We start from the raw sequence: 18,865 nt of genomic DNA, 5'->3' as shown, positions 1-18,865 counted from the left end.
TAGCTTTGTGTTCTGTAACAAATCTAGAGAGTTATCTAAAAATCTAAAGCAAAACTAAAGTTGTAAGAATATGACATAGAATCATAGAATGTTAGAGGTTGGAAGGGACCTTTAGAGATTATCTGGTCCAACCCCCCTGCAGAAGCAGGTTCACCTAGATCAGGTCACATGGGAACGTGTCCAGGTGGGTCTTGAAGACCTCCAGAGAAGGAGACTCCACACCCTCCCTCGACAGCCTGTGCCAGGGCTCCCTCACACTTACAGTACAAAAATTTTTTCTTATGTTTAAATGGAACTTTTTATGCCCAGCTTCACCCAATTACCCTATGTCCTGTTACTAGATACAACAGAAAATGGGATGCCCCAGTCTCCTGACATCCACCATTTAGATATTTATAAATATTAATGAAATCTTCCCTACAGTCTCCTCTTAAATATTTAGGATGGACTTGTTGTCTTGGTATCTTTCAATGTGGCATGACGGAACACCATGGACGAGGGAAGTCAGGATGTCTCAGACTAAAAGAAGTTAACTTTGCATTGTGTCGTTAGAAGAACAGTGTTCATATTCCTCTTTCTTTCAACTTTATTCATAGTGTGGTGCAATTATGAATATCACTGAAGTGGTGAATGCGGGATTCCCCATGTTCTTTCTACAGAGCATGTCTGTAGAAAAGAGCATGAATATGTTGGTCTAAATGTATGTATTACTCTAACAGCTAAAATAAATAGGAGAGCGTAGACCCCAGTGAGCTTGGATGTAAGTATCCAATACATTCTTTAAAATGCTGCTTATGAAACATCAAAAGTGTTTCAGGTAACAGTAAAATATGTTAGATCAAAAATCTGACTCATGAGAGCAAAACCATAAATTTCCACCAATTAAATTCGTGCCTTTTTAAAATGCATTCACATTCAATAGCTTTGAAATGTAAAACATCAGAATCACAGAAAATCAGACTATAGAGGAAACTGTAGTTTCACTTAGCTCCAATTTTGTGTTTAATTTAAAATTAAATTGCATTTTTAGTATTTTTAAAATTTTATGGTTAGAACTTGTACATATTAATTATTTTTCTTCTATCACAGGGGTTTTTGTCCTTTCTCAGTGCTCCACTAATAGGTGCTCTATCAGATGCATGGGGAAGAAAATACTTTCTTCTTCTTACAGTTTTCTTCACCTGTGCCCCATTTCCAGTAATGAGAATAAGTCCATGGTAAGTGGTACAGACTGTAGTAGTGAGCTTGTCAGTGTAGCAGAAATTCAATCAGAGGAGGAAATTATAGAGGGACAGTAGGACAAGAGGGAAGTCCACTTTCCTTTCAAGCTGTGATTGCATTATTCTGGTCCTTTTCTGTTTAAGAAGTAGAAATTATGGAATATGATTTAGTTACTATATTTGCACAAGTATAACAGTAAATAAAAGGATTTGATATCCAAAACTCAGTTGTAAGCTCAGCTGTTGATTTTTTTAGTTTCTCCCCTGAGACATGACAGTGCCATAATAAAAATGTTTCTAAAGCTAAAAGGTTAAATTACAGAGAAGTATAATTTCTGCAAACAAGATATTTTAACTCTTTAATTAGGCAACTTCAAAGTCTTGGCTAAGTGGAGTGGAGTTCGTTTCAGTTTCACTTCCATTCAGTGAAAGTCAGGAACATCACAAAAGAACTTTTTGTACACTGAATGCGCTCCGAGTTCAGCTTTCAAAGCATTAGATATGATAGTTTATTCCTTGTTGATTGAGAAGCTGTGTTTTCAGAGAGTTCATATGTTATAACTAACACTCTCAAAGCTGAAGTAAATTTGAAAATGTGTAGATACTGTGTCCTGAATGGTCCATTTCTTCTTTTAGACTTGTGTAAAGAGTAGAATATAAATAAAATAAAATAAAATACTGTTTTCAAATATTCAAATGAGATTGCACAACTATTTCCATATGTTAATAGAAATAATTTTCTGTGTTAATTCTTTGGGAACAATTCTGATAGCTTAAATACAAAACTTCTTCATTATTAAATGAGAAGCAAGAGCTCTTTGCTTAAACTTTCTAATTGTTGCTTTTAAATCATTAGGTGGTTCTTCGCTATGATTTCAGTATCTGGAATCTTTTCTGTTACGTATTCTGTAATACTTGCCTATGTAGCTGATGTAACACAGGAACATGAAAGAATTACAGCCTATGGACTGGTAAGATAAACTAAACTTGAAAAAAAAAGTCAGATTATGACCTTCATATTGTACTTATGTTTTGATGCACAGCTTGTTTCCTAATTAATGTAATGAGATTGATGGAAAAGGGAATGAACTGTGAATCAAGGCACTACATTAGATTTTTGGAAGTCTAATTTAGACTTTTTACTGCTGCATAGACTACTCTGTGCTTGTAGCAACAGAGTAAGAATTTGACAGCTTTACCTGCACAGAGACTGTGTAACAAAATGTGTTTTAAGTTTCACAGGCAGAACAAGAAATTTTATTAAAATATATGCAAGTTATTTAATGCTCTGTAAATTGCACCTCCAGTTTACATAATTTCTCATTCATACAGAATGACTTTTTCTGTGGTCAAGCAGGAAGAGCAAAAATGCGTAATGTAATTTTTTTAGTAACTTAGTCATGAACTCTCTTAATTAGAAGAGATGAAAAAAGTAGTTCAGTTAATACGAGCTAGCCTTTCAAACAATAATTCCTGCTTAGTTTGCATTTGTGAATATCTGTATTGGTTTAGGGTTTGGAGGCTCATTGATAGATATCCTTAGCCTTTGAACATCATTTGTCTCATCCTCTGTGCATCTGTTTTCATTGTATAGCTATTCATGGGCTGACTTGATTTTTGACTGACTACATTGTACTTGCAACTGTTAAGGTTTTCCTTTATTTTGAGCCTTAAGGAGGTATGATTTCTCAGGTATTGATTTAACAGTTAAGACAATAAAGGACTTGATACTCTTGAAGCAAATGTATGTAGCATAGGATGAAACAAGTTTAAAATTTCTGGAGTTCCCAGTTCTATAAAGAATGTATTTGAAGCATATATTTGTATGCCTTCAAACAGTTTTCTGTTATCAGGAACAGCTAGATCTAAAATTTTCTAAAGTGATAGACAAAAGTGCAGTTTTGTTGATTAAGTCTGTATCTCTAATCAGTTTGCTTGTTATTATTTCCTAGATTTTTTTTTTTTTTTGGCTTGGTATAAAGCTGAATTTATAGCTTGTGATCATACTTATTCTCCGAAATAGTTATGCAGAATGTTTTTTTATTTTGATACTGGAAAAGAGTAGTAATTAAAAACCTCAAACTAGCATTTTTGTAACCTTTTCTGGTGATTTTTATAGTGCAATTTAACTTGATTTTTCATCATATTACACTACATGTGAGTATAATAAGTGATATGTTAGTAGCTGCTTGTCACTACAGCATAGTATGAAGCAATACAGTTGTTGAAATTGTCATAGCTAATGATTTCCTAGTTGGTTGTGCTATTCAGTGGCAGCTGTGTATTTAAGATGCAAACTATTAACAGGGGTGTTGTGTTACTCCATGTATTATGCAGTGGTCAGGCTCATGTTCAGTTAGGCAGGCATTTAAATGTGCTGACAAAATTTTCAGTGAAATTTCATCAAATCGTCTTTGGAAAAAAAAAGCTTTTCTTAGCTTCAAACTTGCTTTTTGCAAATCCCATCTTGTTTGGTGAGGTGTGGAGAAGGTTAGAGAAACTGTATTTGGACCCATATTTACTGTCATAAGTGTTTCTTTGTTTCTGATTTAGAATTTGACTGTTTTTTTTTTTTTAAGATTACACTTCTAAGGGTTGTGGTGCTGAGCAAGCTACTTCATTTTTCTGCAATGACAGAATAACCACTTCAACAAGTTTGTATACTATTCTTGTGTGTAGGTACATGCCACCTTTGCTGCGAGCATGATAATTAGTCCAGCCTTTGGAGCATACCTGTCCGCCAGCTATGGAGATAACGTTGTCATACTAGTGGCCACATTGGTTGCTGTTGTGGACATATTCTTTATCCTCCTAGCTGTACCAGAATCTCTGCCAGAAAAAATGAGACTGGCTTCATGGGGAGCTTCTATGTCATGGGAACAAGCAGACCTTTTTGCTGTAAGATGCACTTTAATAAGTAATTAATAAATAATTGATAATACAGAAATATGTATTTTTAATAAATAATAAGATATTGCATTTTATAAGCTTGAGAAATCTTTAACTTTACTAGTAGCTTCATTATTTAGTGTACTGTAATCTCTGTTCTTCTGCACAAAACAATCTAGCTATATATAGAAACAAAAACCAAACTGTGGAGGAAATTATTCTTGAATTGGAAATAATGTTTATTGTGAAATCCAAAGGGAAAGGCTTTACATTTCTAACTCAATCTGTTTTATTGTCAGAGAAATGATGAATTCTGACACTGCCACAGACTCCAAAATCTGATATTGTAAGATTTTTTGATGTTCATGCTTTATACTTTGGGTTGGCAATGTCTTGCCCCCTCTTGAATGCTACTTTTGCTTATATGTAAGTTATTTTTAACATAGTATGGCTCTATAAAGCCTGTTCATTTTTCTACAGACATATATAAGAAGCATTAAAATGTGTAATGCAGTTTTTCTATTAACTTGTATGCTAGTTATTCGACTAATTTGCATTTATGTTACACCTTGATATCTTGAGAAGAAAGAGTAGAATGATAGAATTATTATATTTGGAAAAGACGTTTAAGATCGTCACATCCAACTACAAACCTCAGACTACCAGGCCCATCACTAAATCATAGAATGGTAGGGGTTGGAAGGACCTTTAGAGGTCATCTAGTCCAATCCCTCTGCCAAAGCATGACCACCTGGATCAGGTCACACAGGAATGCATCCAGGTGGGTCTTGAAAACCTTCAGAGAAGGAGACCTTACACTCTCCCTGGACAGCCTGTGCCAGCGCTGTCATCCTCACAGTAACCATTTATATACTTATTAATCATCTTGATGAGATCTCATTGAGAGCCGTTGAGATGACCAGGGGATTGAAACATCTTCTTTATGAGGAAAGACTATGGAAACTGGGGCTGTTTAGCCTGGAGGAGACTGAAGGGGGTATCTCATTAATATTTACAAATATCTAAATAGTGGATGTCAGGAGGTTGGGATAATGGAATGAAGCTGGAACATAAAAAGTTCCAGTTAAACATAAGAAAAAAACTTCTGTACTGTGAGTGTGAGGAAGCCCTGGCACAGGCTGTCGAGGGAGGATGTGGAGTCTCCTTCTCTGGAGGTCTTCAAGACCCACCTGGACACGTTCCCATGTGACCTGATCTAGGTGAACCTGCTTCTGCAGGGGGGTTGGACCAGATAATCTCTAAAGGTCCCTTCCAACCCCTACCATTCTATGATTCTGTGATCCCCGCTCAGTGTCTTCCTCTCCAGACTAAACAGCCCCAGTTCCCATAGCCTTTCCTCATAAGGAAGATATTCCAATCCCCCAGTCATCCTGGAGGCTCTGAGTTGGACTCTCTCCAGAAATTCCCTGCCTCTTGAGCTAGAGAACCCAGAACCAGACACAGGACTCCAAATGATGCGTCACCAGGGCAGAGTAGAGGGGAAGGAAAACCTCCCTTGACCTGCTGGAAACAGTCTTCTTGATGCATCTCAGAATGTCATTGGCCTTCTTGGCTATGAGGGCACGTTGCTGATTCATGGTTAGTTTATTATCAACCAGGACTCCCATGTCCCTCAGCACCTCATCTATAAATCTTTTTAATATCACCAGGGATGTTGACTCCATCACCTTCCTGGGTAGCCTGTTCCAATGCTTAATAACCCTCTCGTTGAAAAAGTTCTTCCTGATGTGTAATCTAAAACTCCCATGGCACAACTTGAGCACATTTCCTTGACTTATATCATTCATTACTAGAGAGAAGAGATCAACCTGCACCTCACTACAACTCTGCCTTCAAGTATTTGTAGAGAGTGATAATGGCTCCTCCCAGCCTCCTCTTATCCAGACTAAATATCCCCAGCTCCCTCAGCCCCTTCTCATAAGACCTATCATCTAGACCCTTCCACCGGCTTTGTTGCCCATCTCTGGACATGGTCCAGCACCTCAATATCCTTCTTGTAATGAGAGGCCCAGAAGTGGACACAGTATTCGAGGTGTGGCCTCACAAACACCGAGTGCAAGGGGTCAATCCCTTCCCTGGTCCTGCTGGACACACCATTTCTGATACAGGCCAGGATGCCCTTGTACTTCTCAGCCACCTGTGCACGCTGCTCTGTAATGTTCAGCTGCCTGTTGACCAATACCCCCAATAGTCCATTTTTGCAGGATAGCTTTCCAGCCACTCTGCCTCAAGCCTGTAGCATTACTTGGGGTTGTTGTGGCCCAAGTGTCAACACGTGACCTTGTTGAACCTCAGGCACTTGGCCTCATCCCATCACTTCAGCCTGTCCGGGTCCCTCTGTAGAGCCTTCCTGCCCTTAAGCAGATCTACACTCGCCCTCAGCTTGATGTCATCAGCAAATTTACTGAGGATGCATTTGATTTTCTCACTGTATTCATTGATAAAGATGTTGACCAAATAGGCCCCAGCACTGAGCCCTAGGGAACAATGCTGGTAACTAGTTGCCAACTGGATTTAACTCCATTCATTACCACTCTCTCAGCCCAGCCATCTGGCCAGTTTCTCACCCATCTCTAGGTAGGTCCAGCCATGGGCAGCCAGTTTCTCCAGGAGGATGCTGTGGGAGACTATGTCCAAGGTTTTACTGAAGTCCAGGAAGACCACATCCACAGCCTTTCCATCATCCACTGGGCAGGTCACTTTGTCGTAGAAGAAAATCAGATTGGTCAGAGAGGACCTGTAATTCCTAAAGCCATGTTGGCTGAGCCTGAACCCTTGGTTGTTCTATATGTGCCTCACAATGATGCTCAGGATGATCTGCTCCGTAACCTTCCCCAGCACTGAGGTCAGGTTGACAGACCTGTAGTTCCCTGGCGCCTCCTTCTGGCCCTTTTAGATGGAGGGTGAGGGGGGTCATATAAGCCATCCTCCAGCCCTCTGGGACCTCTCTGGTGAGCCAGAACTGCTGGTAGATGATGGAGAGTGCCTTTGTGAGCACTTCTGTCAGCTCCCTCAGTGCCTTCAGGTGGACTCCATCATCCACTTGTGAGTCAAGATGGAGCAACAGGTCACTCACCATTTCTCCTTGGACCGAGGGGGCTTCATTCCATCCCCTACCCCTGGCTTCTGGCTTAGGGGGCCAGAGAAGAGCTCATTTTACTATTGAAGACAGAAGAAACCATTAAGTACTTTTCCTTGTCTTTGATCATTAAGCTTCCGTGTGCATCCATTAAAGGATGGAGATTCCCTTTAGTTCTCCTTTATTTCTGATATATTTTTAGAAACTTTTCTTATTGTCTTTTACAGCAGTGGCTGTAATGATTCTATGATTCTATGAAATATACAAGGAAAAATACTCTCATAATTTTGGAAGAGAAACACTTACAATGACTCTCTTATTTAATAGCATATTTCAGAGCAAGTTATTACAGAGACCAGTTAGATATTATGCTTTTCCCTAAATATTATATGATGCCATTTTCAGTGAATACTTGTAATTTTGTACTGAGCAGTAACTTCAAAAATCAAATGGAAGTTTTGAAGAAGAATGAGATACTACAAACCTTATACGACAGGAGATTCTTTCTAACTTAATGTTCATTGTGATTGTTTTGGCATGTGATTTTTTTTTTTTGACTTATGCATGGGTAAAGATGAATCTTGAAAATGTTAAATACACTTTCTGCTGTCTGTGTTTTCATTACGCTTTGTAACAGTGTTCCAATACTTGTTTTGTTTCTTTGCTTTACAGTCTCTGAATAAGGTTAGAAAAGATTCTACGGTTCTCCTAATCTGCCTTACAGTACTTCTCTCCTATATGCCTGAAGCTGGCCAGTATTCTAGCTTTTTTCTGTACTTGCAACAGGTAAGCGTTAGTGTCTCCACATTTTACTAAGGATGTTTAAATAAATATTCCCTAAAAACAATTTCTTGTTGAAGACAGAAATACTGCTCTCTGGCAAAATGCAGCTTTAAAAAATAAAGGGAGGGTACTTTGCTAATTCAAGCACTAAGTAATGCTTGGCTCCTGATGCATAAAGCCTGCCATAGCTTAAGCATGTAGTCATAAAATTAAGCAGACTTTTGTTCCCATCCAGTGCAGCACTTAGTGTTGATGGGGAATCTTGCCTGTTGCCAAGCTATTGTGTCTGTGAGAGGGGACAGAGAACTTTGATTTCCAAATACATGACATTCTCTGTCTTCTTTTTTTTAAAGGCAATTTCTATCTTTTTTTTCTTGGCAAACAGTCAGGGTAAGGATTATTCTCAAAAGTAGACACATCTTATATGCATGTGGATTCTAAACAGGGATTAGTGATATCTTTGAGGAAGATACCTCTTTCCTAGTGATTGTCCTGGATTGTATTTTATAGTTGTTTTATGCTTCTCTTCAGATTATAGGTTTTGGATCTGCTAGCATTGCAGCATTTATAGCTATGCTAGGTGTTCTATCTGTAATAGCCCAGGTAAGCTTCAGTCTTTTCAATGCTCTTCTGACTGTTAAGCTTGTTTATAAACTTAATACTTGCTCTAAAATGCCAGTATGTCTTGCATTCGCTAGAGATTATATTCATATGTAGTCTGAGTAAATGTCTCGCTTTCCCTAAAAAATTTTGGACTCTGCATTGGAAAAGGAAAATAAAATTTGTGGAGCCTGGATTCGTAAATGTGCTGGAACTCTGGCTTTAAATTGTTAAAATGATATAGGAAACTGGTTACTTAATGCACAGCCTTCTGAAACCGATATATGTTGTTTTTATTAAGCAAAACTCATGCTATTTGCACCTAGTCAGGTGGCTCATGTTGCCAAACTTGCATGCAACCAATGCAGGTATTGACATAATCTGTCCAAGGTTCCTTGGGCTCAGCAGGGAGGCTGAGTAACTGTGAGATGTGTTGCTTTCATACCACTTAAAGGCAACAGTGAGCTGGTTTTTGGACAGGGCCTTTGTACATGTTAGAAATTAAAGTTTTTTGATGCAATCTTTGGTATCTTTGTGGGTGCAGTTGGTCTTCCTGCTGTGGTAACAGGAAGAGGAATAGAACATACAATGTGTTATATCTTTGTTACCATCCTTAGCCAAGTTGGGATCTTACTGTTTTGATGTAAACAACACGTTCCTCAGTGTTTACCAGTTTTACTGGCATCATCTGTGTCCTTCCTTACCAATTCAAGTAATTATTTTGATGGAAATGGGAACAAAAGCCTGTTTACAGTAGGAACAGACAGTGAGACAGGGAATACATCTGAGAAGAGTTACAGAGAAGATGATAGATATACTTCCCTATGCCCTGAAGTAGAAGTAGTTAAATTTGTCTGTACATCAAATGCTGCTATGACTAGTCCACATTATGGACTTACTAGAGGGGAAGTAAGAGCATGGCTAGTGTGAATTTCTTCAGCAGCTGAAAGGTCTTCTGAATTACTTTGTGCAGAAGGAGCAATTACTTTAACAATCTGGCTTTTTGTAATAACTTTTGGGTGAACCAATTTATCTTGCAGACTGTGTTTCTCAGGATCTTGGTGAGGTCTATAGGGAACAAAAATACAGTTCTCCTTGGCCTTGGCTTTCAGGTCCTTCAGTTGGCTTGGTATGGTTTTGGATCTCAGTCTTGGTAAGCATGCATTTTCATAGGTATGTACCTGTTAAGGAACTGAAAATGTTTGTCCAAGAAATTCTGCTGCTTACTTCTGGGTCTATAAATGTTCTGTTAATTAAGTGTTACGTGGAATGATAGAATTTTCCAGGTACTTAGTGTGTATGTTGCAGACTAACAGCGCTTTTGAAAAGGAAGTCTTTGCACATTTTCAGTCCAGTGAGTTTTATGTCTACACACATGGTTAAAAATTTTTCTTAAACTCACACGCTAGTTAGTAGAGTGTTCTCTCCAGTAATTCCACTAGATCCATTCTATCAATCAGTTAAGCAGACCTCTACTTTTTGTCTTTACTACTAACTTGTCATTCTCTTAGCATGACTATTTTAATAAGAGTACATGTGAAAGGGCATTAAACCTTAAATGAGGTTACCCTTGTGGCCATTTTTGGAGGAATAGGGAGTAATTATATGGGTAGTCTTATCTTTAATTCAAATTATGTATTTAACACAGGATGATGTGGGCAGCTGGAGCTATAGCAGCAATGTCAAGTGTTACATTCCCAGCAATCAGCACTCTGGTTTCCCGAAATGCAGGGTCAGATCAACAAGGTGGGTATTTAATAAGTCTGAGCATCAAACTGCTGTGTTGGATGGCTTTTCAGTTTAAAAAGAAGAATACTTACATAGATGTACTGTTGTATGTTGATAGTAATGAGTTTCTTTGCTGGGGAAGTCTGCCAGTCTATGCAGAGAGGAAGGAAGTGCAGAAATTTATCAAATGTACATTGCAAAATACTGTTTCTGTCTTAACAGCTTCCTGTAAAAGGAAAAAAAAATATTTCCTATGAGAGTGGAAGAGCCTTGGCACAGGCTACCCAGGGAGGATGTGGAGTCTCCACTGGAGATTTTCAAAACCTGCCTGGACCTGATCCTATGTGACTTGACCTAGGTGGATCTGCTTTGGCAGAAGGGTTAGACTAGATGATTGCTAAAGGTCCCTTCTAACCCTACCACTCTATGATTCTAAAAGTACTGCAAAAACACCAAAACCAAAGGTGGTAGCTTTTATGTTTTTTCCTTCCTCTTTTTTAACTAAAAATAATATTCTCAAAGTAGATTATGAGAATTAATGTAACAATACTATCTTAATAATGGAAGCTGAAAACACATTTTAGTAGATTAGATCTATACAAGAACTTCTGTTTTGTGTGGAAAAGTTGGTTCTATTTACTATAATAATATTTTCAAGGCATAGAAAAGGAAGCTTAAGTAAATAGTTGATGTGAGAAGATAGTAAAATTCATTGGTTTTGATGTGACGGGAAATGAACAAGCAGAAATAACTCATTTAAAATCAAGTGAGAGAAGGAGTCATCACAAAGTGTAACACTGGTATATAATAACTGGATTTAGTTTTCTCTTTTTTAGAAGTCTTTTTCATGTAGATCATAAATATTGGTCTTGCTTTAACATTGTACAACTTGAAATTAGGTGAGTGCAGTTCTAGAAGACATGTTTCTGTTGAATTTGAAAGGTGCAGAAGACAATATTTTATGTGGTGTTCCTCTGTCCACCATTTTTGTTTCTAATAGACATTTAAAAGACTTTTAAAAGACATATTTTCAGTTCATGTCATTTAATGAGTAGTTTAAATTGACAGAAATCATTTATCTTTCATTTTACGTGGAGAAAACTGCTGATAATCTCTCAGGCAGACAATAGTTTTTAGTGTAAAATTTTGCCACCTAGTGGCACCAAGATTTTAAGCTTATGTGTCAATTTATGAATAAAAACTGACAACTTCCTTTTTGGTGTGTTTTCTTCCCTTCCATTTTACAAGTTACAGCCTTAAGGAAGGGGATACACAGACTACTAATATTTTTTAAAATAGCATTCTGTAGACTCTTAATCTGTAAGATCGTAAAAAATCCTTTTTAAGCTGTTATCACAGTCACTTCACGAAATTGAAGCAGAAATATACTCTTAGAGTTTCGATTAATAAAACTTTTAAAGAAATCTAATATAAAACTGCAACCAATCTGTTATTGTGAGTTTATTTCAGTACTGCTGCCTCAAATAAGTTACTTGGAACTTAAATCCTGGTTTTAGACTAGTGAGGGGAAGAAGTCTCAGAGTTTGTCTGTATTTTGCCAATAGCAACCCTTAACACATAGATACATTACTCTAAATTTCAGTTGAAAATAAATTGAGCAGGTAGCACATAACCTCGTTTTCTTCATTTTAGGCTTTGAGTGAAAGTGAAGGAGCTCTTAATACAGAAAGTTAGACTTGCCCATAAATTTAGTCGCTTATATTAAAAACTCATGATGCTTCCTGTAGCCTACAAGTACAGTGACAGAGGTGTAATCATGCAGAGGATTATTTTAATCCAGCAAAGTTATCTTCAATGTTTTTCTTAAAAATCTTAGCCCATAGGAATAATGGAGATGTGCTGTTTTGGAACAGCCATATAATGCACTCAGAACTGTTGACTCCAAGAATTTCATTCTCGATTAAAGAATAAACAACTCTACTGTTTCTTTTTTTGCCTTCCTTAGGTATTGTCCAAGGAATAATAACTGGAGTAAGAGGTCTGTGCAGTGGCCTGGGACCAGTACTGTATGGCTTTATTTTCTTTCTCTTTCATATGGAGCTTGATGAATTGCCACCTGATCAGACTTCAGGAAAAAAGGCAATGCTAGATCCCAGTGATGATGTAAGTTTAAAATTTTATGTGAAGAACTCGTAAAAATCTGTCATTTTGGTTGATTTAAAAATCTTTTCCTCATTCTTGAACTACTTATTTCTCACTTCTCAGCTTTATTGAACTATATGAAATTTTGACAATAGGGAAGTAATTTTGGTAATACAGTAAACCATAACAGATTTATCTTTGAGTCAGCAATAGATTAATTATTCATGTATACAGTAATTCAGTACAGAATTGAGATATGTGTATTTTTGCCCAGTGGTGGTAACAACGCAGTTCATCAACTCTCCTTACCTGTATGAAACTTAAGGGAGAGGGGAGAATTCAGTCCTTTAGAATGGTTTTTTTTTTGGAGCTCCCTTCAGTTTTTTCTTTCATCCTTTCCATTTTTATTTCAAGTCTGCATTTTTGTCTGCTCTGTTCTTTCCTATTTGTCTGACAAAATATTAAATATATGCTTACTAGAGTTTGGAGAATCTTGTGAACCTGTTTCTCGTTTTACCTTGATTGTTACGGCCTCCTCAGGTACAATTCCATTGCTTTTTCAAAATACTAAGAATGAACTTTTCAGAGAGATGGTGATCTCTTACCTTGTTATTAAGCTTATTAAGAAAGACAACGGATTAGCTGAATGTGTAAATAACTGATGGCTGTTACCATGGAAACAATAGTTTTTGTTCATCCCCCAGTCTGTGAACTTTTCCAGATATTAACTGCAACCAGTGTTTGAATGTACTGCTCACTGGCTTACTTATGGTGGGGTGCTCTGTAGTTTGCTCAAACAAATCGAGTAGAATTTTGGAGCAAGAAAGCAAAGACACTTTTGTTTGTTGTACAAAAAGGAAACTACAGTAACATATGGTAAAACCTCTGTAATCATGATTTCAGGTTTTCAAGAACTTTGTTGTTAAATTTCATTTGTGAATTCTTTTTTAAGGCATCAAATCATGTGAGCTTTTCTTGGGGACAGGGAGTGTAGTAGCTTTTTGACATGGTACACACACTCCTGCTGCAAGTCATTTCAATATGTTCTGTTACAGTAAGAATATACATATATGGATTTTTTCTTTTGTTGAAGTAGTCCAGATGTATTACAGAGAAGCAACTAACTGCTCCAGTAAGTTATACATGAGTCAAAATTTCTATTGTGGAGTTTTCTGAAGCTTGTGATAGAAAAAATTTTCTGTACTGAAGCCTAATGTATGAGCTCCCTATAAAATAATGATTTTTCTAAACTATGATTCTAAATTAAACTATTTTTTCTATTTTCTTGAAAACCTACTTATTTATTGAAATTTTTTAGTTAGCAGTACAGAAAAATATGTATTTGCATAACTAAGATTGCTCTTTATTCTTATTTCACTGGGACAGCTCTTAGGGGTACATACATAGCTAAACACGAGTTTTGTTAAATGTCTGAGTTATCTCTCTCTGTTAATAGTTACCAGGCACCTAACATGTATTATTAGTTTCCTGAATTAGTGTTACCTTTTTTTTCTAATTCTTATGTTGAAGTCTAATACAATAGTGGGCAAGAACTCCACAATTTACATGTTATATAGCTTTAAAAATGGATCTAAGTAAAAGGAGTGGAAGTGAAAACCAGGGAAGGTTCCAACTAAACAAGGAAATCAGCAAATATGTACAAATGAAGTTTACAAGACTAGTACTAGTAGAACCTTGGATTTGCAAGGCCGAAAAGCAAACTAGCTATCTCTTGATTGTGTTCAATGATTTAAATTGATAACTAGGCATTGCTTTACAGATATATGTAGTTTGAAACTATATTTTCATGGTTTTAGTAAGTGGTATAATAAATATTCACCAAGAAGCATGTTTATAACAAGTTTAATTGGTGAGATACCTTGTTTTCGAAAGTTACTGGATGTCTGTGGAACTGCAGTTAACTGATATGATGTGTTTTAGTTGGTGGCAGGCATCGTTAATTTTATTTTTGTTTAAGCTTGTATTCTATCCCTACTTGTCAAAATCTAAGTCTCAACTGAGAATGCACTGTTACTGTGCTGAGCCTTGACCAAACACAGCGTGCTATTGATGTGAAATAAAAACACTTGTTTCGTTTCCACTAGTGCACTACTGGGTGTTACTGCAACCACAAGAAACAGGTTTTAAAGTTATCAGAAATGGGTTATTTGTATAAATATTGTCAAAATTATTAATGTGCAGAATACATCTGAGTAACTTTTGACTTTACTGTGAGGGAAAACTGTCTTGTCGTTAAAAAAAGCTTTTAAGTTTAACTGAACTAGTGAAAGCTAATTATTATCATAATTTAGTATTGTACCTTTCAGATACAAAGTCTTCTGTGTTTACTGAGGGATAAAATACTAAACCAAATTATTACCTATAATGGCTTTGTAAACCCTGATACTCAAAACAATGGTGATGGGTAAGCCTGGATGGAAATTTCAGTAGAGTAAGTGGAGGAGAATACATCGTAGTAGTTGTTTTGGATGAGAACACATCCTAAAGGTCGTTTTTGACCTTTTTTTTTTTTTTTTAACAGCTAAACTTTTTTTTTCTTCTTTGACTTACCTTTAAATATTCATTCCTGTTACTGTAGAGGACTTAGCAGGATTTTACTGTCACTTCTTGGAAGTGGAAGAGTTGCAGTATTACCACAGGTCACACTTCTAATTCTGTTCCATCAAAGAAAAGATCTGATGCCACTATTCAAGAAAGATTGTGTATCTGCTCTGCAGAGCATAAATGATAAAAGTTAAGCATATCTGTCTTGATTCCCGTTTAAATAACTGTTTTCAGAACTGGAAATCCTGAAGAGAATGAGGTTTCATCATTATAATTATCCACACAGAGCCTTTAGAGCAAACAGTGCAGTCGTAGGCTGTGTTTGGAGAGTGATAATAACACTTGGCAACGCAATGAACAAGAACTGCTTTTCAAAGCTTCTTATTCCCTTCAGTGAAGCTGCAATAGTGGAATATTCATAAGCTGTTCAGATAAATCAGCTGTTATACTACAACTGAGGATACTAATTCATGGAAGTTTATTACATTCTTTAAGTACTTGTGGGTTTAGCACCACTTGAAGATTTAAGTAATACTGTTAATATAAATTCTGTTAATATGATTATATAATTTAAATTTAGAGACCATCAGCTGAAAAATTAGGCCTCTGCTTACAATGAAAGTTGAAGCTAGGGAAATAAAGTGTTACTGTGTGCTTAACTTCAGCTACTTTCTCTCTTCATATTAGAGTAACTTCCTGCATTTCATTTGGTAGAAAAAATGCACTTGATTGACAAGTCTTATGTTCTGACTTTTCTGTATTTTTTGTCAACTAAAACTAAATTAAAGTTGTTTAAGATTAAAAAAAAATTGACAAATTGCTGGCACATCTTTTTGTAGAGTTCTGCCATCAAACTTGGCAGGCTTAAAATTAGTTTTGTAACCTGATCCTTGTTTTTAATTGTGGCTATGAAGTGTAGGTAAGTTGTATTTTAAAATTAAAAATAAACTGTTTATATAAGTTATATATAACTTATATGTTTATAAGTTATCATACGTGCCTACTACTTCTGTCTGCATTGAGAATGGTGTGTACTGCATAGCCTGCAGTTAATTTTCTCACTTGTGTGTTAGTTCTTGGGGATGTCTATTGATTTGTCTGGCTTGCTTTGATAGCTGGCATACTTTAGAATTAAGTGGAAAAAAAGGTGTAAGTTTTCAAGATTTATTGACCTGCTCTAGGTGGTCCTGCTCTAGCTGGGGGATTGGACTAGATAGTCTTTTGAGGTCCCTTCCAACCCTTAAGATTCTATGATTTTATGACTTGTACTTCTGGATGTTGAAACCTTTACTAATCTTCAGAGGAGTCTTGCTCGATTTAACAGGCATGTTGCTTAAAGAAAAAAAAAAAAGGCAGTTTATAGTTACTGTAAACACATCTCCCGTTATCTGTTTCCTGAATGATATTGTTAATGCAGAAGTTAATGTCTAAAACTTCATGAATTCTTTGATATGCTTGTTTCCCCACAGAGAACAATCATTCCTGGTCCGCCCTTCCTGGTTGGAGCATGCATTGTTCTTCTGGCTTTACTGTCCACTTTCTTTATTCCTGAGCACAGCAACAGCATCAGCAGTACTCCGAGTAACAACCTAGAGAGAAGGAGTGAAGAGGACCTTGAACCACTGCTGCAAGATAGCAGTGTATGAAGTCTTACTTCTGAGGACACTATGGAACAAGTTTGTGCACTGGCTCTGGAAGTTCATTCATGGCTCTGGAAGCTTGGCAGGATGTACAGAGTGTCTGACCTCTGAAAGGAAGGGAGCTGTACCTGCAAGAAGGTCACTTGACTAGCAGATCACAACTAGGTGTGATTTGACCCAATATTAGACTTCAAATGCAATATCAAATCCTCCTATTGGGTAGAATCACACATATACAGATAGAATGGATTGTTTTTTGAAGTTTGAATGCTAAATTCCCAAAGTGGTATGCAAAATAATCAGGTTTGAGGCAGAACAGTTTCTGTCACCACTGTTAAAGGTTGTTCTGTGTTTCTTATGCCTTCTATCTGCATGTATGCCACATGTAGTCCTCAACGATATGAGAAGTACTGATCTATAAAGTTCTTGCACCTGAAATGGTGGTTATCCGCAAAAGTAATTAAATTTCCTGAAGACATCTTTTCAAATGTTACTTAGTAATGAGAAGTCCAGTGGTTACCAAAAAAACAAATGATGAAACTGAGATGACTTCTAAGGATATATGATCACACGTGGCGGTCATATTGAAGTCTTAAACCCACATTACAAAACAGTCAGCCCTGAGCAGGCAGAGTAAATCCAGATGGCATCTAAGACATGTTAATGTTTTGCTGATAAAAAAATAGGAATTTTATTATAAAATGAACAGTGTCAGAAATATGGACACACTTGACTTGCAGGGCAGGGAAATCACGGGATGCCAGAATAGCTAACATCAAGAAATTTGTATATTTATTGCATTTTATCACTTTATCTGCAATGAAATAATCTTTCCTATTAATTCTTCTCACTCCTGTCTTAACTGCTACTTAGTCTTCAGTTATTAATCATATTTAGCCATCATATCACTGTCTTACCTACTGAATCCATGGATATATTCATATCAAATTTCCTTTCTCAAAGATGGTTTAAAGGAGTTACGGCTGCAAATGTGCTAATTTTTAGAGACATTTTATGAAAAATACATGGATTTATATGTATTTTGCTGCAGTGTAAATGGACCATTAAACCCAACTTTAATGAAGTACTCTTATGAATGTTTTATATGTATGCAATATATGTAGATATTTGTAAGGAGTTAAATTTTTACAGATGGGATGCTGTGTAAATCATATATTTATAAACGTAATGAAGGTACTGACAGATATCGAGTTTTTTAAAAGAATTGTGTATTGACTGAACAAATTGTAAAAATATGTATTTTGAAACTTGTTCCGCTTGAGCAGAGATAACAAACCTTTTGTACTACACGGTTTGGTTTTTAAGGTTAATAAGCTTCTTAATGCATAATAAATCTACATCTTAAGCTTTCTAGGTTTCAGGTGTGTGTTCTTCCAGGCTTGCTGTTGTGCCTTCCCAGCTTCAGAACAGAAGTGCTTTAATCCTGCTGCTGGATGATGGTACCTGAAGTACTCTGTGTGTGTTGTGTTGTGTCTGTGTCAGCAAGTGTGATGAAAGTGATGCTTTGCTCAGAAGCCCTGTTGGCATCTGACTTGGTGCCCACCGGGGTAGGGAAGTGGGCAAAGTGGAAAGGAGTCAATTGAAAAAAGAAAGAAAGAAAAAAAAAAAGACATTGCACATGTACTACAGAATTAAGATGCTTTTTCTGATGAGGCTTAGGACTTTAATTCCTTGGAATTCAAGCCTTGACTGTTATGCTGGATATCTTTTTTTTTTTTCCCTGCAGACCAGATTGCAGTCAAGTGAAGTTTGCATTATCTCAATGTACAATGTCTTAAACTTGATGTGTAACTTAAGAGAACATACAGCATGTTACTGTTAAAAGTAGCAAGTGTCAAATTTATCACTGCAAATACTATTCCAGCAGTTGATCAAGTTTGAATTTTAAAAGTAGACTCTCAGAATCATAGAATGGTTGAGGTTGCAAGAGACCTTTAAAGGTCCTGGGTCAGGAACATCTTTCACTGGACTATATAGCTCAAGATGCCATCCTACTTGACTTTCAATTTTTCCACGGGAAGGGCATCCAGAACTTCTCAGGACAACCTGTTCTAGTGCCTCACCACTGTAAAAAAAGTGGTAAAAAAGTTTTCTTATGCCTAATCTAAGCTTATATTTCTCAATTTAAAACTTTTGCCCCTAGTCCAGTCACTACTGGCCCAGGTAAAAGGTCTTTCTTTAAAGCCTCCTTCATGCGGTGAAAGAATCTCCCCAGA

The 18,865-nt window shown here is 36.7% G+C and overlaps 1 protein-coding gene across 5 annotated transcripts in view; it reads left to right on the top strand.

Moving 5' to 3' along the window:
* LOC104550217 (hippocampus abundant transcript-like protein 1) overlaps positions 1–17,999 on the top strand; it is a 34,558-nt gene extending 16,559 nt beyond the window's left edge. For 2 of the 5 annotated variants that reach the window (XM_062018643.1, XM_062018642.1), the window contains exons 4-12: positions 1,090–1,217; positions 2,077–2,191; positions 3,900–4,118; positions 7,882–7,995; positions 8,524–8,595; positions 9,633–9,745; positions 10,241–10,338; positions 12,287–12,444; positions 16,458–17,999. In XM_062018643.1, coding sequence (XP_061874627.1) covers positions 1,090–1,217; positions 2,077–2,191; positions 3,900–4,118; positions 7,882–7,995; positions 8,524–8,595; positions 9,633–9,745; positions 10,241–10,338; positions 12,287–12,444; positions 16,458–16,634 — 1,194 coding nt within the window. In that variant the 3' untranslated portion in view covers positions 16,635–17,999. The remainder of the gene's footprint in view (positions 1–1,089; positions 1,218–2,076; positions 2,192–3,899; positions 4,119–7,881; positions 7,996–8,523; positions 8,596–9,632; positions 9,746–10,240; positions 10,339–12,286; positions 12,445–16,457) is intronic. The other 3 variants (XM_062018645.1, XM_062018646.1, XM_062018644.1) reach the window with 3 other exon arrangements.
* Positions 18,000–18,865: the final 866 nt, after the last annotated feature.

This window comes from Colius striatus, chromosome Z (assembly GCF_028858725.1).
Source record: "Colius striatus isolate bColStr4 chromosome Z, bColStr4.1.hap1, whole genome shotgun sequence".
Taxonomy (NCBI): Eukaryota; Metazoa; Chordata; class Aves; order Coliiformes; family Coliidae; genus Colius; species Colius striatus.
The sequence above is the reverse complement of the archived record's forward strand: the minus strand, read 5'-3'. Positions and strand labels throughout refer to the sequence as shown.